Source organism: Lynx rufus, unplaced genomic scaffold (genome assembly GCF_022079265.1).
Source record: "Lynx rufus isolate CCGP_SWC_20201006 ecotype Redwood Valley unplaced genomic scaffold, mLynRuf1.p SCAF_5, whole genome shotgun sequence".
In the NCBI taxonomy this organism is placed as follows: domain Eukaryota; kingdom Metazoa; phylum Chordata; class Mammalia; order Carnivora; family Felidae; genus Lynx; species Lynx rufus.
Window position 1 is genome coordinate 90,732,837 of NW_025814867.1, and position 24,115 is coordinate 90,756,951.

The 24,115-nt window shown below is 40.4% G+C and overlaps 1 protein-coding gene across 1 annotated transcript; it reads right to left on the reverse strand.

Moving 5' to 3' along the window:
- Positions 1-1,372: 1,372 nt before the first annotated feature.
- On the reverse strand, positions 1,373-23,772 carry LOC124526223 (protein mono-ADP-ribosyltransferase PARP15-like). Its single transcript, XM_047099049.1, is given in 9 exon segments — positions 1,373-3,545; positions 3,857-4,031; positions 7,223-7,356; positions 11,459-11,665; positions 14,475-14,642; positions 17,700-17,762; positions 20,855-21,004; positions 23,608-23,701; positions 23,704-23,772. Coding segments are annotated over 9 exon segments (1,335 nt in total). The 5' UTR covers positions 23,758-23,772; the 3' UTR covers positions 1,373-3,255.
- Positions 23,773-24,115: the final 343 nt, after the last annotated feature.

The window sequence follows — 24,115 nt, forward strand, 5'->3', positions numbered from 1 at the left end:
AAAGCATGTTCACTATAAGAAACAGTATTTGTTCTAATAAACAGTTTAGCAGAAACTGAATTGGTTCATATTAGCTGTAAATAATCTTACCAGCATTGTGATAATTAGCCTATCAGCTGAAAATGAATTCACAAATCCTGGGTTCAACTAACCTGTCAGCATATATACTACATGGAATCTGTTTCTCTACTCTAGATGAAGAAAAAAATAAATAAAATGTTTCCTCTGATTCATTCAAGCAGAATGTGTGTCCTCATCCTCCCACAAGTAAGGGGAAGGATTAGAGGGAAAAGAAAGGAATGAGAAGGAGAAAGATGCTAAAAGAAGTAAACAGAGAAAAGGAGAGAAGATATATGGGAGGGTAAAGCCATCTGACTACCAGTCACAATTGTAGTTTAGGTTTTCTGGTCTCAGATCAATCAGGTACCATCAGCCTGAACTCTGGAAATCCATAGAAAAGAAACCTAGTTCATCGTAGTTAGCAAAGTTAAAGCCTTCCAATTTTGGTTAACTGGAAACAGTGCGTTATTAAGAGAGAAGTAGAGACTATTCTAGTCATATGTTTAGAGAATGTTAAGCCAACTGGGAAGGAGAGAGACGTAAAAGGTTGAAAAACATGATTTGGCTTCAGACTGGTGGAAGGTAGAGTTTATAATACCTATATAATTATTGGGGTGTCTGAGCCTGGGTGGCTCAGTTGGTTAAGCGTCTGACTTTGGCTCAGGTTATGATCTCGCAGTTTGTGAGTTCGAGCCCCACTGCGGGTTCTGTGCTGACAGCTTGGAGCCTGGAGCCTGCTTTGGATTCTGTTCCTCTCTCTCTCCGCCCCTCCCCTGCTGACACTTGGTTTCTCTCTCTGTTTCAAAAATATAATAACTATGTAATAATTAATTGGCCTATATTTTGTTTCTGAAGAAAAGATCACAACTTTAATAGCATGGGTGTATTATATTCAAGACTTCTATGTCTTCTAGTGAAGTGGGAGTATAGCAAAATCAAGTGGGGAGTCCTTGAATATTGGAGGAAACAGAAGACAGCAGTTTACACTGCAAGTCAACTGCAATGTAGTTGCAGTACTACTACCTAACGTAAGTAAAAAGAGTTCTTCCATGTTTCAACCTGGCTTACTAGGATTCTACACTGGAGCTGGGAGCCAAGGCCCACGTAGTAGCAGAGCGTTATTTAACCTTGCTTTGTTCTCTAGGTCTTTATTTCCCTCAAGAAGTTCAGGAGGTGGTGTCTCATTGAAGGTAGATTATGGTCCTTTGCACCTCATAATCCAACCATATGTTTCTCTAGAAATATAGGGCACCCTACTTTGACATGACATTTATGTAGAAACATACAATGAAATACTATACAATCATCAAAATTATATGTAAGATATTTAATGACATGGGGGAAATAATACAGATATATTACAAAAGAAAAACTGGATTATTAAACTATAAGGAAAGACTATGACATTTTAAGACTTTATAATTATATATACATAGAAGGAAAATATATAGTGGAATAACTTGGCGATTAAGATTATGTTTATAGTAAAAATTAATAACATGAGAGTAATACAATGTTAAATGAAAAAAGGTAGATGCAATATTGTATAATTAAGTAATTGAATAAAGTGTGATTTTGACTTTGTTGAAGGTGGATGTAGAAGAAACTAGAAGGGAATGCATAAGAACGTTGGCAGTGGTTTCCTCTGAATGTTGCAGTTATGGGTGATAGAGTATGGTGAAGAGTGCTGTTTTCTTTATACGTCACTCTTTTTAATGTGCATGTGCTTATTTATGATATAAACCCATCTTAAAAGTCTTCAACTCTTAAAAAATGATGCTTCAGGATAAATAAGCTGCTAAACATTTCAAGAATTTGCCTAACTCCAATAGAAGGAAGAGATGAATCTGAAGGGCCACCATCTGTAAAAAGAATGAGATATGTACTGTGTCCTCCAGAAGGTGGAACAGTGATTAGCAGGCAATAGATTCGGAAGAACAGATATCAATTCAATGTAAACAAGAGTTTTCCAATAATTAGAACTGTCTCAAATGGAATATCCTTAAGATGTGGAGTGTTAGAAGCGGTCAAGCAGAGGCTAAAGGACTTTTGGCCCTGGGAGTAGGAGAAGGTGAGAGAGAAAGATGAGAGGACAGTGGGCCTAGATGGCCTCTAGAGTCCTTTTCACTGCTAACATTTTATCAAAGTATTAGTCATTCACTCATTTATACAGCCTCTAAGATGGTCCCCAATGATCCCTGCCTACTGGTGTCCATACCCTTGGGTAATTCCCTCTTACACTGAATGAGCTGATCTATGTAACCAATAGGTTACTGTAGAAAAGATGGAGTATGACTTCAGAGGCTAGATCATAAAAGATATCATGGCTTCTTCTTTTCTCTCTCCTGAATTGCTGACTGTAGAGTAAGCCAGCTGCAAGCAGTCTAGAGAGGAGAGGACTCCTGCCAACAACCAGCAAAAGCTGTCTAGCTATTTGAGTGATTCACCATAGAAGCAGATCTTCCAGCCCCAGTCAAGCCTTCAGATGACTGCATCCCCTGCCAACATCTTGACTCAACTTCCTGAGTCAAGAGACCCTAAGTTAGAATGACCCAGCTAAGCCATGCCTGAATTCCTTACCCAAAAAGCCACTAAATTTTGTAGTAATTTGTTATGTAGCATTAGATAATGGTACAACACATTTTTGCCTGATTTGTTCCACAACAGATTTGAGGTAATACTCTTTGATTCTGTCATTAAAAGCTGAGCTATTGCTAATAAGCTATTAGCTAATAAGTATTCTTGCCTCTTAAGGAGGCAAAATTCACAGTTATTACAGATGCATAACAGCAGCCTATTCATTTAATAGTACAGTTGAGCTCAACACAGTTTGATGTCTTAACATGTTCTGTAAGGACAACAGCTTGGTTTTAAAGTGATTCATCTTAAGTCTTCTCTGCTAGAAAAAAGTAATGTGCTCTTTGTTTTCCTACAGACTTGCTGTCTGTAAATAGCTGTAGCTATAATTGTGTCATCTACATTTCTTAGCTTCCACCCATCAATGTGCTCTGAAGAGAGGTACACTACAAATTTCAATAGAGCATTTTTAAAAGGCTGTTTTCAGCATTTTAGCACCTGACAGATTTTTATCTATAAAAACAGGCCAAAGGCAAAGACAAAACCCCTATAAATTGTTTTTATGAATAGACGACTAAATCATCTCTTTGAGATTAAAAAAAAAACAACCCCTATTTTTCAACACCTAAAAGTTATGAGATATTCTGGGTAAGCCTGATTATCAGAGAACACCACAAATAGGCTTGGATGTTGTACATTGTCTGTGACAGAGTCAAACAGATCTGTGGGATTGTGAGGGTTCTTTGATGGAGGGGTAACTAATCCTGCATATCCAAGTGTGTAGACTCCTGTAAGTACTCGCACAACATAAATATGCTTTCTCCCATTGCTGTCTGGTCTGGAGTACTTATCATTAGCAGAATAACTGGCATCAATAGCAAAATAAGTTCCATTTCCATAGGCTGTAGCTGTAAAGAGAAACACAAAAGCCTTTCTAAGAACATAAAATTATCACAGTATGTAGAACCAAGCCCAAACCTGACACAAAAATTTTTTAATGTAGTTCTTGCCCACCAAAACCACTTTTCATCATTTCTAAAATTTACTCCATCTATCCTCAGAAGGTTGCCATCCTCCTTTCTGGTGACACACAATGAGCCTTATCCTGACAATGACAATATGGCTGCCATATATGGTTCTACACTGCTTGGGTGTGAATAGTCAACGCTAGAACTATCATTCATCTCATTCTGGTTGGCCAGATTACTCACTTCCTTACCATTCTTTCCAGCATAACTGCGATTGAAGCCATGCTGATTGACATATGGCACTGAGTCTGCAGCTGTCCCATGATATAGGACTCTCTCATTATCTGTATGGCCATTCTTGATGTCCATATGCTTTTTCTTTATCTGGTAGCTCTTCCAGAGCCATATATTCTGTATCCTCTCTATCTGCAAATGACAAAAAAGCAAAACATTTTGAAAATGACTTTAGAGCTCAGTATATTGTGTTTGTTGTGGATTTTTTAAAAAGCAATTTGGAGGAAAAGCAGGAGGACTGGAGGAAGGAAATGAGAAGGAAAAGAAAAATAAAATGCAAATAAACAGCAAATTCAGAGAATAGGTAGCTTTCCACCTTTAGAAAAAGGCTAGGTTAAGAGTACCTATACTTTGTAATAGTGCTGATTATTATCTACTTTATATAACAGAACTTATAACTTACATAAAAATGTTTACCTGGAATTCCTGGAGATTTACTAACATTCAAATTCCTACTCAAAAATTTGTCAAGTAATGATTTCCTTAACGCCCTCTGATCTCTAAACCCATTCCATTGGCTTCTTCCAGTAACAGTTTTCTTGTATTGCTCTGATTATGGTCACAAATGACCTCATAACTGCCTAATCTAATGACTATTTCTTTCTAGACCTTCAATAACATTTCAAACCATAAATCATCCCCTCCTTGAAATTTTGTCTTTCTTGAAAATTTTTTAAAAATATCATTCCCTACAGTTCTATTTCCTTCTAGAAAATGAACTTATTAACATACATTCAGTAATCATCTATTGAACATCTACTATGGATCAAGCACTGTGTTGGATCTTTGCCCTCAGTCTAGTGGGGGAGAAACACAAGAAAAAAAAAAAATCACTACCTCCCAGAGTGATAAGGGACGGGTTAGGAGAATACACATGGAGTATGAAAGCATAAGAAAAGAATCCAGATAATCTAGGTCTAGGGAGAAAGGAGGAAATCTGAAAGAATGATGTTCTAGAAACAAAAGAAGAGAGTTCAAGAAGAATCGAGTGCACCCCCATGTTCACTTCAGCATTATTCACAACAGTCAAGATATGGGATCAACCTAAGTGTCCATTGATAGATGAATGGATAATGAAGATGTGATATATATATATTTTTTTCCATAATAGCATTCCATTATACATATAATTCCATTATATATATGTATATAATTCTATTATATATATAATTCCATTATATATGTATATTCTATATATAGGAATATACTATATATATATATATATATATTCATACTATAGGAGTATAGGATTCCTATATTCATACTATAGGAATTCATACTATAGGAATTCATACTATAGGAATTCATACTATAGGAATAGGAATACTATTCAGCCATTAAAAAGCATGAAATCTTGCCATAGACCTTGAGGGCATTATGCTAGGTGAAATAAGTCAGACAGAGAAAGACAAATACCATATGGTTTCACTTACATGTGGAATCTAAAACAAACAAAACCCACAAAAAACAAACCAAAGCTCACAGATACAGAAAATAGATTGATGGTTGTCAGAGGCAGGGGCTGGGGGGGGGGGGGTAGACAACATGAGTGAAGAGGGCCAAAATTTACAAATTTCTAGTTATAAAAGAAATAAGTATGGGGATGAAATGCTCAGAATGGTGACTATGTTAATAATACTGAATTGCATATTTGAAAGTTGCTAAGAGAGTAGATCTGAAAAGTCCTCATCACAAGAAAAAAAATTTTTCATAACTATGTATAATGATGGATGGTAACTAGACTTATTGTAGTAATCATTTTGCAATATATACAAATATCAAATCATGTTATATACTTGAAACTAATATATTTCAGTTATTCCTCAATTTCAGTAAATAATTAAAAACAAATACATAAATAAGAAGAATGGAGTGGTAACCTGTAGCAGATGTTGAGGAGAAGCCAAGTAATAAAAGCAGGAGGGAAAGTTTTTTTTGAGACAGATGAAGACCTCAAGGAGAGTGTTGAAATTTTGCAATGGGGAATGCGTGAGGAAGTTGACTGGAGGAAGCAATAAAAATTTCAGGGACCCGGACAGTGCTGCAGAGGTTGGGGACCATGAATTAATAATGATTTTATCCAGGGGCAGCAGGAGAGAAAGTAGGCTATGGAATTAATCCAAAGTTGAGGTGTTTCAAAATGGATATGATAGAAGGATAAGAGCCAAGAAAGTTGGAGATATTGGGTAAACACAATTGAACGAGGTTCTTGTACTCTCAACATCTTTTAACATCAATGAAGCATCTCTTCCTTTAAATTCTCTCATTTCTGCAAGAGTCTCCCTCTTTTGATTCTCTTTCTTTCTCAGGAATTAAGTTCATTTAGTAGGTACTGTGTCCCATAATATGCTAGCTACCGTGCGATCCTACCTTAAGAAGCCCACTGTCTAATGGAGCAGTCAGGCATGTGAAAGCTTATGAAAGCACAATTTCTTAAGTGCTATAATATGGTTAAGTACGCTGTTGTATGGAAGTAGCAGCTAGATTTTTAAATGACTAGGATGGAAATATCAATTTCCATACCCTGCTCTGACATACATGGTATGATAATGACCTAATAAATTCCTGTACTGGCTAAAATTTTTATGCAGCACAGTGGATGTTGTGAGAATCTGAACATCCATTCCACTTCATTCCCATTGTACAGCAACTCCTGATTGGGTGGAGATGGCCTCACTTACAGCTCCCAGGTGCAGCCTAATTGGGTTTAACCAATCTGGATAATCTCATGATGGGATCACACAATGATGGCATCTGATAGCCCAGGTATAAGCCAGTCAGCACATAGTACTCTCCCAACACAGACTAGCTGTAGTGGTACATTCAACACAAAGCCTGGGACTCTTATCCAGTGGCTGTATCCCTTCCATGATATGTGAATGGAGGACATAGAGACCCCCTGATTGCCACCAGCAGCCATCCCACAATTATGAAGGGAGTCCAGCCTTCGGATGAAGGTGACAAAGCCAGAGAAACTGGATCCAAGACATCACGGAGTCACTGGATTCAACTGTTCCAAAGACCATCCTACTTCTGGACTTTCCATTAATTTCAAATACATTTCTTCTTGTTCAATCAGTTCGAGTGAGTTTGTTTGTAAATTGTTAAGTGAAAGGATCCAAACATATATATGTCGCTTTTGGGAATCTTCTTCATTACTGCTAAGGAAGGAACCATGAGATTTGAAGTCTAGGAGCTTGAGTGAGTCAAATTAAAATAAATCTAGTAAGGCATAAAGGAAGGAAGAATGTTATTTTAAAAAGATGTCTTTGATGTTAGTTCTTCAATATTTGAAGGAAGTAATTTTTTAGGCACAATATTACCTTCTCTATTTTGTAGGAAAGACAAGTCTCAGAGAACTTGTCCTTTACGGTGTCGTATTCTGACTGTCCGGGTTGTAGTTCGATCACACAGGACAGCTGCTGATTCATGTCAGTCCAGTGTTCAGGAATATTATCTGGAAAGTTAACATTTGGTGAAAACACAATATCCATTTCCAGGGACCACTGAAAATCAGGGCACTTCCTATGCTCTTTTTTCTCATTCATCTAATCCTGGTCTTTGAGAAAAAACAAAACAAAACAAAAAGCTACACATTTCATCGTTGCTTCTTTTATCATCCTCAATTTGTCAAACACAGATGAAATGAATGGTTCTGACGCTAACATGACATATATTAATGCCTAGCTAAAATATTTAGGTAAACTTAGGTTCACTATAGCTTGAAATTATAATTTTCTTAGACAGCGCTGTGCAATTAATTCCATAAGAAACTGATTATAAACATGAAACCCGATTTATTGATGTCTTCATATTTATCAGTTTATTTAGCGTGGTCCTTTATTATTTTTCTTTTGAAACATGTACCTTGCCAAATTTATTTAAAACACATTGTTTTGTACCCTATCTTCTACACGAAATAGAGAAAGCACTATATAAAGAAAACAGTGGAAATTCTAAGTGAAAGCTTTCATATAAGATGATGATGCTCAAAATTTTCCTTTGCTTTCCAATGGCTTCCGGAACCTTCTAACACATTGAGGCTACACACCAAGTTGCTGAGATGGCTTGATGAATAGAAATATGGACAGACTGTAGTAGAGAGTAAAATGCCAGAAAATGGCACAATACCACAGATAAAGGCCAAAGGATTTCTCCTTACAAACAAAGCCAGAATTTGCTCATTGTTAGTGAAAGATATAATAATCCAGGAACTCTCTTCCTGTTTAGCGAGTCCATCCAGGGAATGAAGTTCTGATGACAAAAGGAAACATCAAACCCTAATCTAGAAGCTCTTTTCAAATTCTGCTTTAAATACTTAAGCAACAGAGTGTGTTGTTTCTGCAAATTAAATTCTTTCCTTTCTCCCACTGTCCACTCCCTCCAGATCTTTTGGCCTCATCATGTCTAGTCCTAGGTCTTAGAGTACTCTTGGACCTGCTACATTCTTTTCTCTGAATACAGCAAGCAAGCCTGGGAAGTAAATAAAGTTTTTCTTTGGGCTCTCTCTTCTTTCATGTCCTGAGTTTGCAGAGCAGAAAATACCAGTGCTTGGAATCAGAAGACCTGATCAGCCTCAACCTGTGACCAGCCATAAGACATGGAACAAGTAATACCACTTCTGAGTGAATTTTCATGCTCTCTTTTGCAAAATGGAACTGATACAATCTGCTCTATCACCTCATGGGATTGTTTCAAATTTAAAACATAATGAAGGGTGTGAAAGCACTTTTAGGGAATGCCAAGTCCTTTATTAACATGGTTATTATTCTCAAAAAAACAATTAATCTTGATCTTTCCTACATCCCAGAGGTATATTAAAGAGGGAGTAAAGCTTGTGGAGAGCTACAGCTTAAGTCACACACTTAAACCACACCAAACCGTGCTACCTTACTCTGTGGACAAAAGATGACTGTGGTTGAACAATTTAGAGATGAGAAAACCTAGTCCCAGGAAGGCTGAATATTCACACATCCATTGTTACATGGAAGGCCTCCATCCAAAGAAGGAACAGAATTGTGTTCTATTGACTTGCAGCCCAGTGCTTCATGGGAAATAACACGATGGCTCTTTTTCTTTAAGTGTTTACCATGCACCAGTCACTTTCCCAAGTGCTTTTCCTATAAATCTCTTTTAAAAGATAAATGTCACTCTACTTTCCCATTCCTGATGTTTGGGATAAATGCCCCCCTGCACCTCTCCTTGTGCACCCTGCCTCAGTTTCCTCTCCACAGGTGGAGGTGGAATTATACACCAAGAATCCTCGCTCTGCTTTCAGCCTTTACTCTCTCCACCTTCACAGCCTCCATGGATAATCCAGTCCACACTCAATGGCTTCAACTCCCACCTACTTACACGACTCTCAAGTCCATGTCTCTAGTGTCTGATATTCAGCTGGTGCTCAGTAAAAGCTCTCTGAATCAATCAAAGCTTTAATGTGCATTGGAAAAGCAATTGTGGACCATTGGCTCAAATGCAACTCAAAGTTGTCCTCTGTAAATTCTTTTTTAAAGAAGTCCACATGATAAATTCTTACTAAAATTCAAGTTTGTGTGTCTGCCAACAAACTTCCTTTTATCTGACATTTTATCTGCATTATTACTTTCATCTAACAACGAAGATTATGTAAGGCAGTTTTGTTGTTTGTTTTTGCTCCAAGTGCCATAGGGTCACTGGTCTACTCATTTTAGTTAGCTTTTGTTTGCTTGTCTCTTTAACTTTAGTGTCTATTTTGTAAATTTCATAAGTCAATTTAAATTCTCGGTGTAAGCAGGGAATGGATGAACCAGTTTCTCTTAATTTTTTACTTTACTGATAATGACTTATTGCTCTTGTATTTAAATACAAATTTTCCTCTACAAAGACCAAAGTGGGGGGCATGTTAATTTATAAATCCCTAGATACTCTAGCAGGTATTATAATTTTTAACTATCCAGCAGCCTTTTCCCCTTCTTCTGATAAAAGCATCCTGAATTTCCTTTGGTGAACAACCCTTCCCCATTGCTTCAGAGAGTGATCCCTTTCAGTTCAAGTATAGAGCATATAGACTCTGTATTGCTAATTAGTGTAATTCCAGTTCCCTCGCTGCAATCATTACCTAAGCTGATTCAATCAGAATTTCAGCTATATGTGAACACCTCTGTTCCCAGGCATCATGTTCCTCATGATAAGTATATATTGCCACAGGATATACTCTTTCCTGTTGGACCTGACCATATAGGGATATGAGCCCTGAAGCTGCTAGCAGCCATCTTTCACCATGTGAAACCTAAGCCTAAAGACAACACAGCTGACAAGAGAGTGAGAGATGAAGAAAGTCAGGGTCTAGATTATATAATATGACCACCTGGATCAAACTGGACCTGAAGCCAGGTATGAGTCAACTTTATAGTCATGTGAGCCAATTAATTCCATTTTTTTGCATAAGCCAGTTTAAATTGGATTTTCTATTATTTGCTATTACAAGAGTATTAACAGATCCAACTATTATTTTCATTTCTGTTTAGTGCATGCGTGTGTGTGTGTGTGTGTGTGTGTAACTCTTACATATGCTGTATGTGGAGGCACATTGAGAAGAACAGTTGTCAGAAAATAGGTGTAGGGGTGCCTGGGCGGCTCAGTCAGTTAAGTGTCCGACTTTGGCTCAAGTCATGATCTCACCGTTTCCAGTTCCCAAGTTCGAGTCCCGCATTGGGATCTGTGCTGACAGCTCAGAGCCTGGAGCCTGTTTCAGATTCTGTGTCTCCCTCTCTGTCTCTGCCCCTCCCCCACTAGTGCTCTGTCTCTCTCTCAAAAATAAATAAACATTTAAAAATTAAAAAAAAAAATAGGTGTAGAGAGAACTGAAATTCCTACTGGTAGTGTCAGACAACAATTTCCAGTTTAGGGAGGCTCCTGATGACAGGTACATTTCATCACTAGTGAAACTCACAGTGCTCTATGAGTGAGTGCTCCAAATAAACAAAAACAGTGATCGCAAGAGGAGGCTGTTTTTCTAGGCAGTACAGAAGCCACAAAATGGGGGACAGAGGGGCAGGTCAACACAGATGCTTAAGCATAATGCATACACACACACCTTACAGAGAAGCAGCTGGGAATCTGCCTGCTCATGGAGTAGCACAACCAAATGACCCTGACCACTCTCTTCTTGCATCTGCTTCTATTCCCAGGCTAACTTGTCTGGTGGTGGATAATCAATAAACCAGTATTGGTCCACTTGTTCACAGCTACAAGGGACACTGAGAGTAACACTAATCAATAAGTATATAATGAGACAACTAGCTAGGATTTTCAAAGCCTATCCTCCTCTTCCTGCTTTCTCACTTCTATCCTCTTCCTGTTCCTTTGCTATTCCTGTTTCCCCAGGAGTAATTTTGCCCCGCAGAAGAATAATCAGCTGACAGGAGGCTGCGTTCCATAGTTCGTGCACTTTCCCCACATATTATAGGAGGCTGTCTGTAAAATCCTAAAACTGATAAAACACTGAGCATTAATATCTAAACATTTGCTAAGTGATATGAGAGAGAACCAGATGATCTTTTTAAAGAAGAACATCTTACATGCATTCTCGAAGAATGTGGACTGAAAGACGGGTGATGCAGAATTTTCTCTCTTTTTCATGTTGTCATAGAATACATTTAGCAGTTCAGACAGAAAGATGACAACTTTGACTTTTTTTAATGATGGGGTGGAATGTTTCCAGGCGAAGTCTACAATAGCACTGATCATGTCGTCAGCAACTATGACTGGGTTTTTTCTGGCGTTGCCTGAAAAAGAAAAAAATTTTAGATGACAAAAAGAAGCTTTAGCTGGTGTTAGTCAAGTGATAATATTTGGCAGATGCAGTTTTTGGTGCCAAGAAAGAACGCAGCCCCTAACAGCCAGAACAGATCTGGCGCTCATAGCTGGGTGTTGGCGTTCTCTGGCTGAACTCAAACAACTTCATAGAACAGCATCGAATGTAACCACTCTGTGGCTGTGATGAGTCAAGTCAAAAACCACCGCTGAATAATCATCTCTGACCACAGATAAAAACATGAACACCAGCCAAATCACAAAAATGGCCAAACACTCTCCATCTTGACTAATATGAGCAAGTGCTGCCTCATTTATAATCATGGCTTCAGCCACACTTTCTCCTGTTCCAGGTAAGATACCCAGTCATAGAACTATGTCTGCTTCCTTCAAGTATCCAATCCAGAGCAAAAGCCCACTTACCCTAGACTGCCAGAAAGTCACCCAACACAAGCTCACATCCCTCAATGATTCCTTAACAACCCCTTGGTGAGATGCTGTGTGGTTCTTTACAGTGCGTGCTCCTGGTGGTCTCTGACTAAAGGGCTTTGGAAGCACAGAGAAAGGAACAGGTGATTTGGGTGCAGAAGATCTGGGTTTATGCCCTGGTTCTCCACTGATTAGCTGTGTGATCTTGTGGAAGTCATTTGATCCCTCTTACATTAGTTTGCTACGGATGCCATAACAAATTGCCATGACTGGTGGCTTAAGCAACAGAAATGTATTTTCTCACAATTCTGGAGGCTAGAAGTCTGATACCAAGGTGCTGGAAAGATTGGTTTCTCTGAGGCTTCTCTCTGAGGCTTGTAGATGGTGGTCTTCTCCCTATGTCTTCACGTGGTCTTCCCTCTGTACCTATGGGTGCTCTAATCTCCTAACAAGGACACGAGTCGTATTGGATGAGGGAGAACCCTGATGACCTCACTTTAACTTAATTACCTCTTGAAAGACCCTATCTCCAAATACAGTCAGATTCTGAGGTACAGAGGTTAAGGCTTCAACATATGAATTTGGCCAGGGGAACATAACTCAGCCCACAAACACCTCCAAACTTCAGTTTGCTCATCTGTAAAATTGGGATGATAATAGAAGGTAATAGCTAAGAGACATAAGGATGTGGCAGCTAAGAATATAGTAATAAAGGGCAAAATGGTAACAAAACCCACATAACATAAAAAAAAATGTAATGGTGGCAATGTAAAGACCAGATTTCCTGGATTTGAACCTAGTTACACTGCTCACTAGCTATATGACCTTGTGCTTTAATACTTTAAGTTCTTATCTGCAAGATGGGAAAACTAGGAGTCAGGGGTGGGTCCAGGTTTTGTAGGATTTGAAACTTATACATCTTGGAAAACAAAACAAAATAAAAATATAAAATTATGCATATAAGTGAATATTTAGACTAAAAAAAAGAAATCACAACAAAGTATAAATTTTAAAATGTTGAAAATCATATTCTCAAGTCAACTTTCCTTAACTATATTCCAAAAATGCTTGCAGCCTCTCCAATGCCCAGTGCCAGGAAAAGTCTGAGGAGTCAAAGTGGGAAGAAACGGTGATCCTAACCCACAGTGGTTAAAATGCCTTACTTCTGAAGCTTTACTAAAACATATAACCATGTGATGGCTTCATTAGGGCCCTCTCAGTCCATTTTAAAAAGCCTGTGTAGGGGCACCTGGGTGGCTGGGTCAGTTAAGCTTCCGACTTCAGCTCAGGTCATGATCTCACAGTCCATGAGTCCAAGCCCCACGTCAGGCTCTGTGCTGACAGCTCAGAGCCTGGAGCCTGCTTAGGATTCTGTGTCTCCCTTGCTCTCTGCCTCTCTCTCTCTCTCTCTCTCTCTCTCTCTCTCTCAAAAATAAATAAATGTTAAAAATTTTTTTAAATAAATAAATAAATAACCTGTGTAATTGGGCATGAATGAATCATGGGGTGGGTCATTAGCATCACCTTCAACTGAGAAGAAATTACTGTATGCTATGATAGAGATGGGGGAGGAAAGTGTTCCTCAAAACTGTGAGCAGGACAGACCTGAACTTGTTGCTTAAAGGATGGCGACTGCATCCTATTCACTGATTTTATCCCTAGGAATTTGCAGTGGGCCTGGGAAACAGCATTGCAATCTAGTGAATGTGCCAATGAGGAGCCAGTGAGAGATGCTGCTGTAAACCCAATGGGGGAGGTATTAAGGCTTTGGAAATAAACAGGAAGGCTGAAACAGAACAACCCCTGGAAGATTTAGTAGAATGTGCTGACTGTGCGGTCTGGGGGCACAAAGAAGCAGGGTACAGAACAGCTGGGGGCATCATGGCACCCCTGCAGGAGGAAACCAGGAAATGATGCAACTCAAGAAAAGTGGCTGTTTGCAAGGGATGATGATGATGTTGAATCTGGATTCTGATATAAAGTTTCCGGTAACAGAAATCTCCCAGAGGAGATCTGGGAGAAGGAGAAATGCTGATCTGAGAGTCAGTGCAGAAAAGGCAACTGATATAATAAGAACAAATAAATCCCCCAAAGGAAAAAAAAATGAACAATAAGAAAACCATGAAGTTAAGGACCAAACATGGAAAGATACTTAGGGAACATACAATTAAGGACAAAGATGTATGAGAGAGGCATAGGCCCCATAGATGGCCCTCAGGGTCTGAAAGTTTGCCTACTCTGGTTTAATATCACTATCACTGCCTGGACTCAGCATGGAGTTCATAAACAGTGAGCCTAAGTCTAAAGAAATCTGGATTATTCAGAATCTCTGAGTGATGAGAGGCTGCAAACCTGTTCCGATGGCTGGAAAGGAAACAGAAGTGTACTTCCTCTGCTCACACTCTTCCAGAACAGTGGAAACCGTTTCTCTGACATCATTTTCCCCAAGAACATGAATTATTATCTTGCACATTAAGTATCCACCTTGTGTAATTATAAAATCTCTGTGAGGCTGTACAGCTGGAACAAAAGAAAGAAGGAAACACATAACACATTACTTACAGGAAGCAACACGATGACCACTGAGAAATGAAAACAGCTGAACTCAGAAAAGCCGTGATGATTCCTGACCAAGTCCAGCCTCCCTCCATCTAGCTATTTCCCTCACTGGGACTGTGACAGGCTCATTTTATTTACAATCAGGATTCTTCCCCCCCCCCTTATTATTATTATTTTTAAATTTATTTTTAGTCTTAAATTTACATCCAAGTTAGTTAACATATAGTGCAATAATGATTTCCCATAGATTCCAGTGATTCATCCCCTGTGTATAACACCCAGTGCTCATCCCAACAAGTGTCTTCCTTAATGCCCCTTACCCATTTAGCCCATCTCCCACCCACAACCCCTCCAGCAACCCTCAGTTTGTTCTCTGTATTTAAGAGTCTTTTATGTTGTGTCCCCAGCCCTGTTTTATATTATTTTTGCTTCTCTTCCCTTATGTTCATCTGTTTAGTATCTCAAATTCCTCATATGTGTGAAGTCATATGAAACTTGTCTTTTTCTGACTAATTTCGCTTAGCATAATAACCTCCAGTTCCATCCACATTGTTGCAAATGGCAATATTTCTTTTTTTTTCTGATTGCTGAGTAATACTCCATTATATATATATATATATATATATATATATATATATATATACACATACACATTCATCCGGGCTCTTTCCATACTTTGGCTATTGTTGATAGCACTGCTATAAATATTGGAGTGCATGTGTCCCTTCAAAACAGCACACCTGTCTCCTTTGGATAAATACCTAGTAGTGCAATTGCTGGGTCGTAGGGTAGTTCTAGTTTTAATTTCTTGAGAAACCTCCATACTGGTTTCCAGAGTGGCTGCACCAGTTTGTATTCCCACCAGCAGCGCAAAAGAGTTCCCCTTTCTCTGCATTCTCGCCAACATCTGTTGTTGCCTGAGTTGTTAACTTTAGCCATTCTGACTGATGTGCAGGATTATTTTACTCAACAACTATATTGTTGATATTTGGGGTGCTTTTCAAAAGCACTGTACCTGCATTAATCCACTCAGTCCTCAAAACAAGGCTATCAGGTGGGTACTGTTTTCTCCATTTCACAGGTTAAACAGAGGCTCAGAGAAGTAAGGTCCATAGCAAAGGTTGCCTGGGATTTGAACCTAAGCAGTCAGTGTCCAGAGCTCTTAACCCCCAAGCTGCTGTCCAGAAGAGCAATTTATGTGCTCATTTAGCTAGATTAATTTTTCTAGGAGGCAAAAGCAATGTATTCATTGGTGTGGAGGTGTGAATGGATGAAAACTCCTCCCTCTCTCTCCACCCTGAGAGCTCTTGAACACATGGAAATCACCAGAGCTTGTTTTAAGGCACTGAGTAAGTACCTGAGGAAGGCAGGCCTCTGGCAAATACAGGAGGAGGAGAGTGGGCCCACCCCGCCCTGCCCAGGCACTCGCTGCTGCCCCTCGGGTGTCCCAATGGCTGTCCCATCCCAGGCAGCCTCGGTTTCCAGCTTGTTCGATACCCTGCTTCATTCTCTGCTTCTGCCTCCCAAGGTACAGCTAGCTTTTCCAACCCACAAATTCCTGCTAACATCCTCATGTTAGTGGTCAGTATTCCCTTCCTCTGACCCTCTCCAGGAATACATTCATTCCAGAGAAAACGTCTTAATCAGAGGAGAGCTATCAAGATAGGACTTTGAGGCACAAAAGCAAGTCAGTTGTGGGACTGTTTGTCAAACATGAGACCTTGTGACTTTTTAAAATCACGCTCGTAGCTGATAGTCTCCTTGGCAAGACATGAGTCCTGACTTTGAAGGATAAATAGTTGAGCATCACTCTTACAGGTTCCCCACTGTGGTATAATAAAAAAACAAATATTTGATCTTTGTTCCTGGTTCTTGGCTCAGTGTTCCTCGAACACTTTGGAATCTCCTGAGTAATAAGTCTTTTGTAAGCAAATGAGAGGACTCTTGAGGGTTGTGAGGCTAGATAGCTTCAGAATGGGGGCTGGTCTTCAGAAAGACCAAGCCATGGTCAGAGTCCCACCCTCTGACCTTTGCAGACCTCCATCAAAAACACAATGATTTAATTAATTGTGACCACATAACGAAACCTCCATAAAAATTGCTAAAAAAACAGGATTGGGGAATTTCCGGGTTGGTAAACACATCTGGGTACCGGGAGGGTGGTGCATCTGGAGAGGGCAGGGAAGCTCTGCGTCCCTTCCCATATACTTTCCCCTTTGCATCTCTTCCATTTGGCTGTTCCTGAGTTGTATCCTTTATAATAAACTGGTAAATGTAAAAAAAAAAAAAATAGTGTTTTCTTGAGTTCTATGAGTCATTCTAGGGTACCGCCAGACCTGAGAAGGGGGTTTTGTGAATGCGTGAATTTATAGAGGATGAGTGAGAAGTACAGGTAGCCCCTAGGACTGGCGACTGGTGTCTGAAGGGGGGGGAGTCTTGTGGGACTGAGCCCTTTACCCTGAGGGATCCAATGCTAACTCTACAGGTACATAGTGTTAGAATTGGAGAATTGGTTGGGGTCAGAAAACACCTCAGACCCACCGAGGCTCCACATTTCTTCACAGCAAGTAGATGTGGCGCTATAGGAAGTAGAACAGGGTTGGGAAAACTGAAAGATAATTTATACAGCACTTATAGTTTACGTAACTTTTCACACTCATTGTCCTGATCCTCACAACCACGTGTGAGCCAGCCATTTCCATACCCCTCCTTAGTAGAGTCATCTTACAGATGAGAGAAACAAAGCTCTGACAGATTAGATGGCATGCCCAGGAGCCCTCAGTAAACGGTTGAGCCTGGACCGTTGGGACCCAGTTCTTTTTAATAGTCAGGAAGAGACAGGTGAGATGGTGGGAGAAAGGACGTCTTCCACACGGCCACAGTTACACCACCTGTATCTGCTCTCCCAGGGAATCGACCTTTTTCCAAAGCACTCAACACTCCTCCCGTAGGTCCTATTAGAGTACTCAGCCCTCTAATTTGCAGTAGATTGTAGCCAAAAGTAACATGTGACCATACCTTGTACAGCACATTCACTTTCCACAGCTGGTCCGGCACCTTCCAAAACTGCTTTTGACACCCCTAAATAAGACATGTTAGTGGTAAAAAGCATTAGTTAAAATCCAATACAAGACTGTAGCTTTTGTACCTTAGACTTTTATTCAGCTCGCCCCTTGGTGTGTAATTCATGGATACCCCCCACAGAAAAACCCACCTTTTCAATAGCAACCTTCATTCAGTAGCTGATCAATAAACAATCTGAGCTGCAGCATGATGGCGCTGCCCAACAGCAGACAGTCTCCTGTGTCTGCAGCTTTACAGGCTCCATTTGTACAGGGATAGTTCTGCGGTTATGTGAAATTGTTTGCATTCTACCCTTACTATCTGATAAAATTGAAAAATATAAAAATGAAAGTTCTGATGCTAATGGGAAGCATGGATCTCAAAATTAAAATAAAACTGAGCATTTTGCATAAGCTTTTTGGTTTTAATTTTTTGTTTTGTTTAGCTTTGTTTTTCACAGGTAGGCAGCTGCCTTCAGGCCAGTGAATCTTCCAGTCAAGGTTGTGGCTTCACCGCTTTGGTCACCACTAATGACAGCCGAGTTGAATGGCTGAAAACACAGACTATGCATTTTGACAGACTGTTAGAGTTGCCTCCACCATTTACCGGCTAATATGTGACTAGTCACTTTCTCACCTGTTATGCAGAGGCTAGCACAGTACTTGCCTCACAGGGTTATTTGAACATTAAAAGAGGCAATGCATACAAAATGCTTAGCGTGGAATCTGGCACACAGAAAGCATTGAATAATTATCAGTTATTTTATCATTTTAACGATCTATCTTCTATCCTCTATCTATCTACTGTGTCTCTTTGATTCTGTGTGTGCATTATGAATTGTCTCTTTTTTAAAAATTCCTTTTTTCTTAGTATGTGTGGATCTCTGACTTTGCAATAATGGAGGTGTTCTTCAAATGTCAGATGATCCTCACCAGTCCATTCATGTTTAAGAGTGAGTTTGGGAGGACCATGTAAACGACGCTTGCTGACTAGTAGGCTTTAGTGTAAGGTAAGCAGGAAGTAAATACTAGGCTTTAAGGCAGCCGGTTTCTCCCCAGAAGGCTCCGCCGATCTCATGTCTTGGACGGCAGAAGCCGGTGTGCTGTTCTGGGAGCCCCACAAGGACAGGGGCTGGGCACTCACGGTTCAGTACAGAAACTTTCACTTGAATACTATCCACCTCCCCCTTTCATCTCACCTGTGCTTCCTGCTCTAAGTCCAGAATCTCTCTGGTTCTGTTTCTCCAGAGAATAAACCTCCCATCTCTGGCCAAGGAAGAGCAAGGGAAGTTACTGGTGCATCGGATGGATGGAGGATAGAATGAAGGATGTGAGTGCTACTCATACAGAATTGCACCAATTCTTTTTTTTTTTAATTTTTTTTTTACATTTATTTATTTTTGAGAGACAGAGAGAGACAGAGTACAAGTGGGGGAGGGACAGAGAGAGAAGGAGACACAGAATCGGAAGCAGGCTCCAGGTTCTGAGCTGTTAGCACCGAGCCTGATGCAGGGCTCAAACCCACAAACCGTGAGATCGTGACCTGAGCTGAAGTCAGACGTCCAACTGACTGAGCCACCCAGGCACCCCAGAATTGCATCAATTCTGTTTTCATCCCTTTACTTGTCCTCTGCCTTCCCAGGTACCTGCTGCCTCCAACTCTTGTGTCTCTAGGGTCTACCATTCTCTCCTGCTGATGCTAAGCTTTCACCACTCTGCTTCTCATATTCTAAAAGTACATTGTTGTCTCTTGTTCATTATTGGTCTCCCTCTGACTCTCCCTTTCCTTGTGGGTTTATGCCCTTTTATTTCCTCTACTGATGCTTTTTTTAAAGTTTATATTTATTTATTTTGAGAGAGAGAGAGAGAGAGAGAAAAGAGAATGTCCCAAGCAGGCTCCTCACTGTCAGCATAGAGCCCAACATGGGGTCCAGTCCCAGGAACTGTGAGATCATGACCTGAGCCAAAATCAAGAGTCGGACGTTCAACCTACTGAGCCACCCAGGCGCCCCTCCTTTACTGTTGCTTCAATAGAATTTTCCAAGGAAGCAGGAACAAATGCATATGTTCAATTTACCATGTTTCACATAACTGAATGTTCTTTATGTCTGCATTTTGAATGACCAATACATTGGATGGATATTCTACATATTCACTTCCACATAGTAAGTTCCATGATATTTTGCAGTTTCGAAAATGTTTAAACTTCTATTTTTATTTATGCATTATCTTACCCTTTTAATCTCAAATTTAATGCTTTGTATTAAAAATATATTAACATAAGCTTATATGTATGTAAGTTATAAACAAATAGACGTGGAGAGGGCATGCTCAGAGGTGTTACATCAATGGAGGTGGTCAGATATTCCAGGAAAAATCAAGAAAAGGCTGAGTTTCATTTCTGGATCAGTGTGACATAGAGAAGGGAAGAGTTACAAGAGGTGAGATATGAGTGCCCACTGAGTTACATAAAAAGAGAAATAAAAGGGGCACCTGGGTGGCTCAGTCGGTTAAGCATCTGACTTTGGCTCAGGTCATGATCTCACGGTTCGTGAGTTCAAGCCCCGCGTCGGGCTCTGTGCTGACAGCTCAGAGCCTGAAGCCTGTTTCAGATTCTGTGTCCCCCTCTCTCACTATACCCTCACCCCCTGCTTGCACTCTGTCTCTCTCTGTCTCAGAAATAAACATTAAAAAAATTAAAAAATTAATAAAACTGTCTTAAAAAGGGAAAATAAAAATAGAACTTAAACTTATTAAATTAGAAGTGTGGCATTTTGATAGGGCTAAAGTGGGGACGAGAGCTAACAGAGACTAAATCTGACATGTCAGTTACACCTCACCTTTACATGGTTACACCCTGTCTAATCCTCCTGTGGGAAATCAACATCTGACAGGCAGAGAAACTGAGGCTCAGAGAGATTAAATGATATTTCCAAGGCCACACAATGGTAAGAGGCATAGTAGGGATTCAAACCCAGGTCTTTCTAATTCCAGGGCTTACCTACGTTCTGCTATACGTTCCATCTACTGAGGCAACATTAGCCACAATTTCCCTCCCAGACGCGAGTCATCTTAATAGTTACAGTCAACTACATTGCTTAAATAAAATACCTGATTTCAGATTAAATGTCCTTGTTGTTGAGTTTACAATCACATCTGCCTTTTCTTTGGTAATATCTCCAGTAGCAATCTGGAAAGTAACTGCACCAATTTTCATTTCATATGCTGTGAACCCAGGGTTGGAGACAGTCTTGAAGATTCCTGAAAAGCAAGCAAGCAAATGAAAGAGTGGCTGGAGAAAGAACAAAAAGAATGGGGCCTTATTCTCTTCCCAGTCCTCTTTCTTTCTCCTATATAAACCCAAACAGTAACATGCCTCCCAGCCTGTTAAGCTGCTGGGTTTTTTTGTTTGTTTGTTTGTTTTGAGGAAATTAGAAAATAATGTTTGGTAGCAGTAGGAGTATCATTTTCTGAGTTAAATAGGATGAGGCAGAAACATCTGATTGGTCCATCTGCCAGTCTGCAAAAGTTGCTGTAACATTATAAGAAAGGCAAGAGGAAGGATAGAGGGCAAAATGCTCCCTCGTGTCATCCCTACACCTCTTGGGGACTTTTTTTCAGCTTTTTTGAAGTATGATTGACAAATAAAAATTGTAAGTATTTAATGTATACAATGTGACGTTTTGACATTCACATACATTGTGAGATGATTATCCGACTGAGCTGGTAACATACCCATCACCTCACACTTTGTGTGGGTGAGTGTGTGCACATGCATGCGGGAGAGGTGAGAACACCTGAGATCTACTCTCTTAGTAAACTTCAAAAATATGAAACATTAGGGGTGCCTGGGTGGTCCTGTTAAGTGGCCAACTCTTGGTTTTGGCTCAGGTCATGATCTCACCGTTCATGAGTCCAAGCCCTACATCAGGCTCCATGCTGTCAGCACAGAGCCTGCTTGGGATTCTCTCTCTCTCCCTATCTGCCCCTCCCTCACTTGCTCTCTCTGTTTCTCAAAATAAATAAACTTAAAAAAAATTGATTGAAAAGAGTATGAAACATTATTACTAACCTTAGTCCCATGCTACATATTCGGTCTCAAGAATTTATTCATCTCGTGACTGAAAGTGTGTACCTCCAATGATTCTTTTATTGCCATTTTATAGAAATGGAAATGGTCTCAGTGGCTAGGTCATTTGTCTCATGTTCAACAACAGCTCACTATCTCCAAACACGAGCTTTTCCTGTTGCCTCACATCTCCCTGGGGTAGCCATATCGAGGCTGCTTGGAGGAAATTACCTTGACTGTGTTGGCACATCACCGTCCACTCTACACTCTGAGGCTTTACAACTTAGCTGCGCCATTTATACTCATCCCTTAAGCTGTTCAGGTCTCCCCTTCAATATGACACAGTGGCAACAGAACCACCTGCCCAGGCAGCCATTGTGTAGATTAAATAATATATATGAAGGGGCACCGGGTGGCTGAGTTGGCTAAGCCTCTGACTCCTGATTTCAGCTCAGGTCATGATCTCATGGTTTAAAAGATCAAGCCCCACATCTGGCTCTGTGCTGACAGCGCAGAACCTGCTTGGGATTCTCAATCTCTCTCTCTCTCTCTCTGCCCCTCTCCCCACTCCTCTCTCTCTCAAAATAAATAAATAAACGTAAGAAAACTTTAAAAAAATATATGAAAGCAATCAGTGAAGTTTAGGGTGTCGTACGTATTTTAGTTATGTATGCGTGTGTGTGGTTCTTCAAAGGCCTTTACTGGATGAGTCCTTCAGAGTGGGAGGACACAGGCCCAGGAGACTGTGGGCAGGTCCTGCTCCCAGCTACCCACACCTCAGTGGAATGAACTCTAGGCAAGGCAGGCTCCAGCACATTCACTTCTCCAGGGGCACGGCCTCTTATCACATACATGTGCGCCAACAGCACGTGGAGGCAAGAGCAGTGCTTCAGGCCAGCACATCCAGGGCATCCCCCTCAGCGTACTATGCCCGCAGCAGCCCCAGGTAGGCCTCCCACTTAGTGTGAGGATTTTGCCGCGGGTGAAGCAGCACACAGGGATGATCAAGGAAGCCACGGAGTGGTCGCCGGTCCCACCCCTGGCCTCTGTCTTGTTCCTCCATCTTCAATTATCTTTAGTTATCATACCTTAGAAACCCTGGCCTCATTACCAGGGATTTGGTTCGTATCCTTATGGTACATGCTGGATAGCTGGTTTGTGCAAGCATCCCCTGAATGGCCCTGTTAATCACTATCTTGAAAATGTAGAGATCCTGTCCTCCCTCTACATTTCCATCAGGCAGAATGTGCAGAAGAGCATGTTGTTCAGTGTTCAAGGCCAGGGGCTTGTTGTGGGGGGTTGGCCAACCCTGAATGTCCTCTTATAATGAAGAGTGTCCAAGTGTCAGGCCTTGATCTCCTTGGAAATGCTGGCCACACAAGGAGGGGAAGGGCCACTGATAGTTGCTAGGGTAAGTTGCTGTGATATGAAAACTTGCTGCATATAGATCCCAGCAGCAGAGCCTTTATCCCGTCAGCCACTCCCAGACTCCCTATACATAAGTTTCCCCAGTAAAGCTATGTCTCAGTTGGTGTCTCTTTTCTTTGGCCTCACCGGACCAACACCCACCCTAGGCTTAGAGTTTGCTGGGGTGCAGTAGCACAGGGTCTGTGTGATTTATTCTTTGTGTGCTCAGACAACAGAACATGCTCTAACACATGCTCTAATACCCTCTCCATCACTGATTTGTTCCTCATGTGAATTAGCTTTGTCTCCTTCTGTTGGCCTTAAGCTACCACTGAAGAGCTACGAAGCAGAGGGAAGTAATTTCCTCAGCAGAACAACTTTGCCATACCTTGGCCATCTCCAGCCATGAGAATCCTGTCCTTGTCAGGATTTCCTCTTGACCATTTAGTGAATTCATCTAAAAATGCCTGGAAATAGAAATATAGTTACCGACTACAACAATATTCTGTAAAAATATTAATCCAATTCTTTGGAGCATTGATCACCAAACATCATTTAGGAACAATAGTTCTCCCTAGATTTCCACTTACCCAGAGACTTTTTAATTAAAGGATTACAGTTCAACCTAGGAATTTCCGCAGTATATATCAGTGCTGATTATTTTATTTCAAGGAAAGCCCACAATTCTATCTCAGATACCTGAGAATAACTAAGAACTTAGAAAAGAACACTATATTTGATATCTTTTTAAAGTACTCATGTTAGTAGTTTATAGCAATAGCCCTTAAAGTCAGGTAACGAAAAGATAATAATAACTACTTCTGCAACCAGTTTTGATGCTTGCTATATGCTAGACACCATGCAGAACATTTCAAATACATCTTCTCTTAATTCCT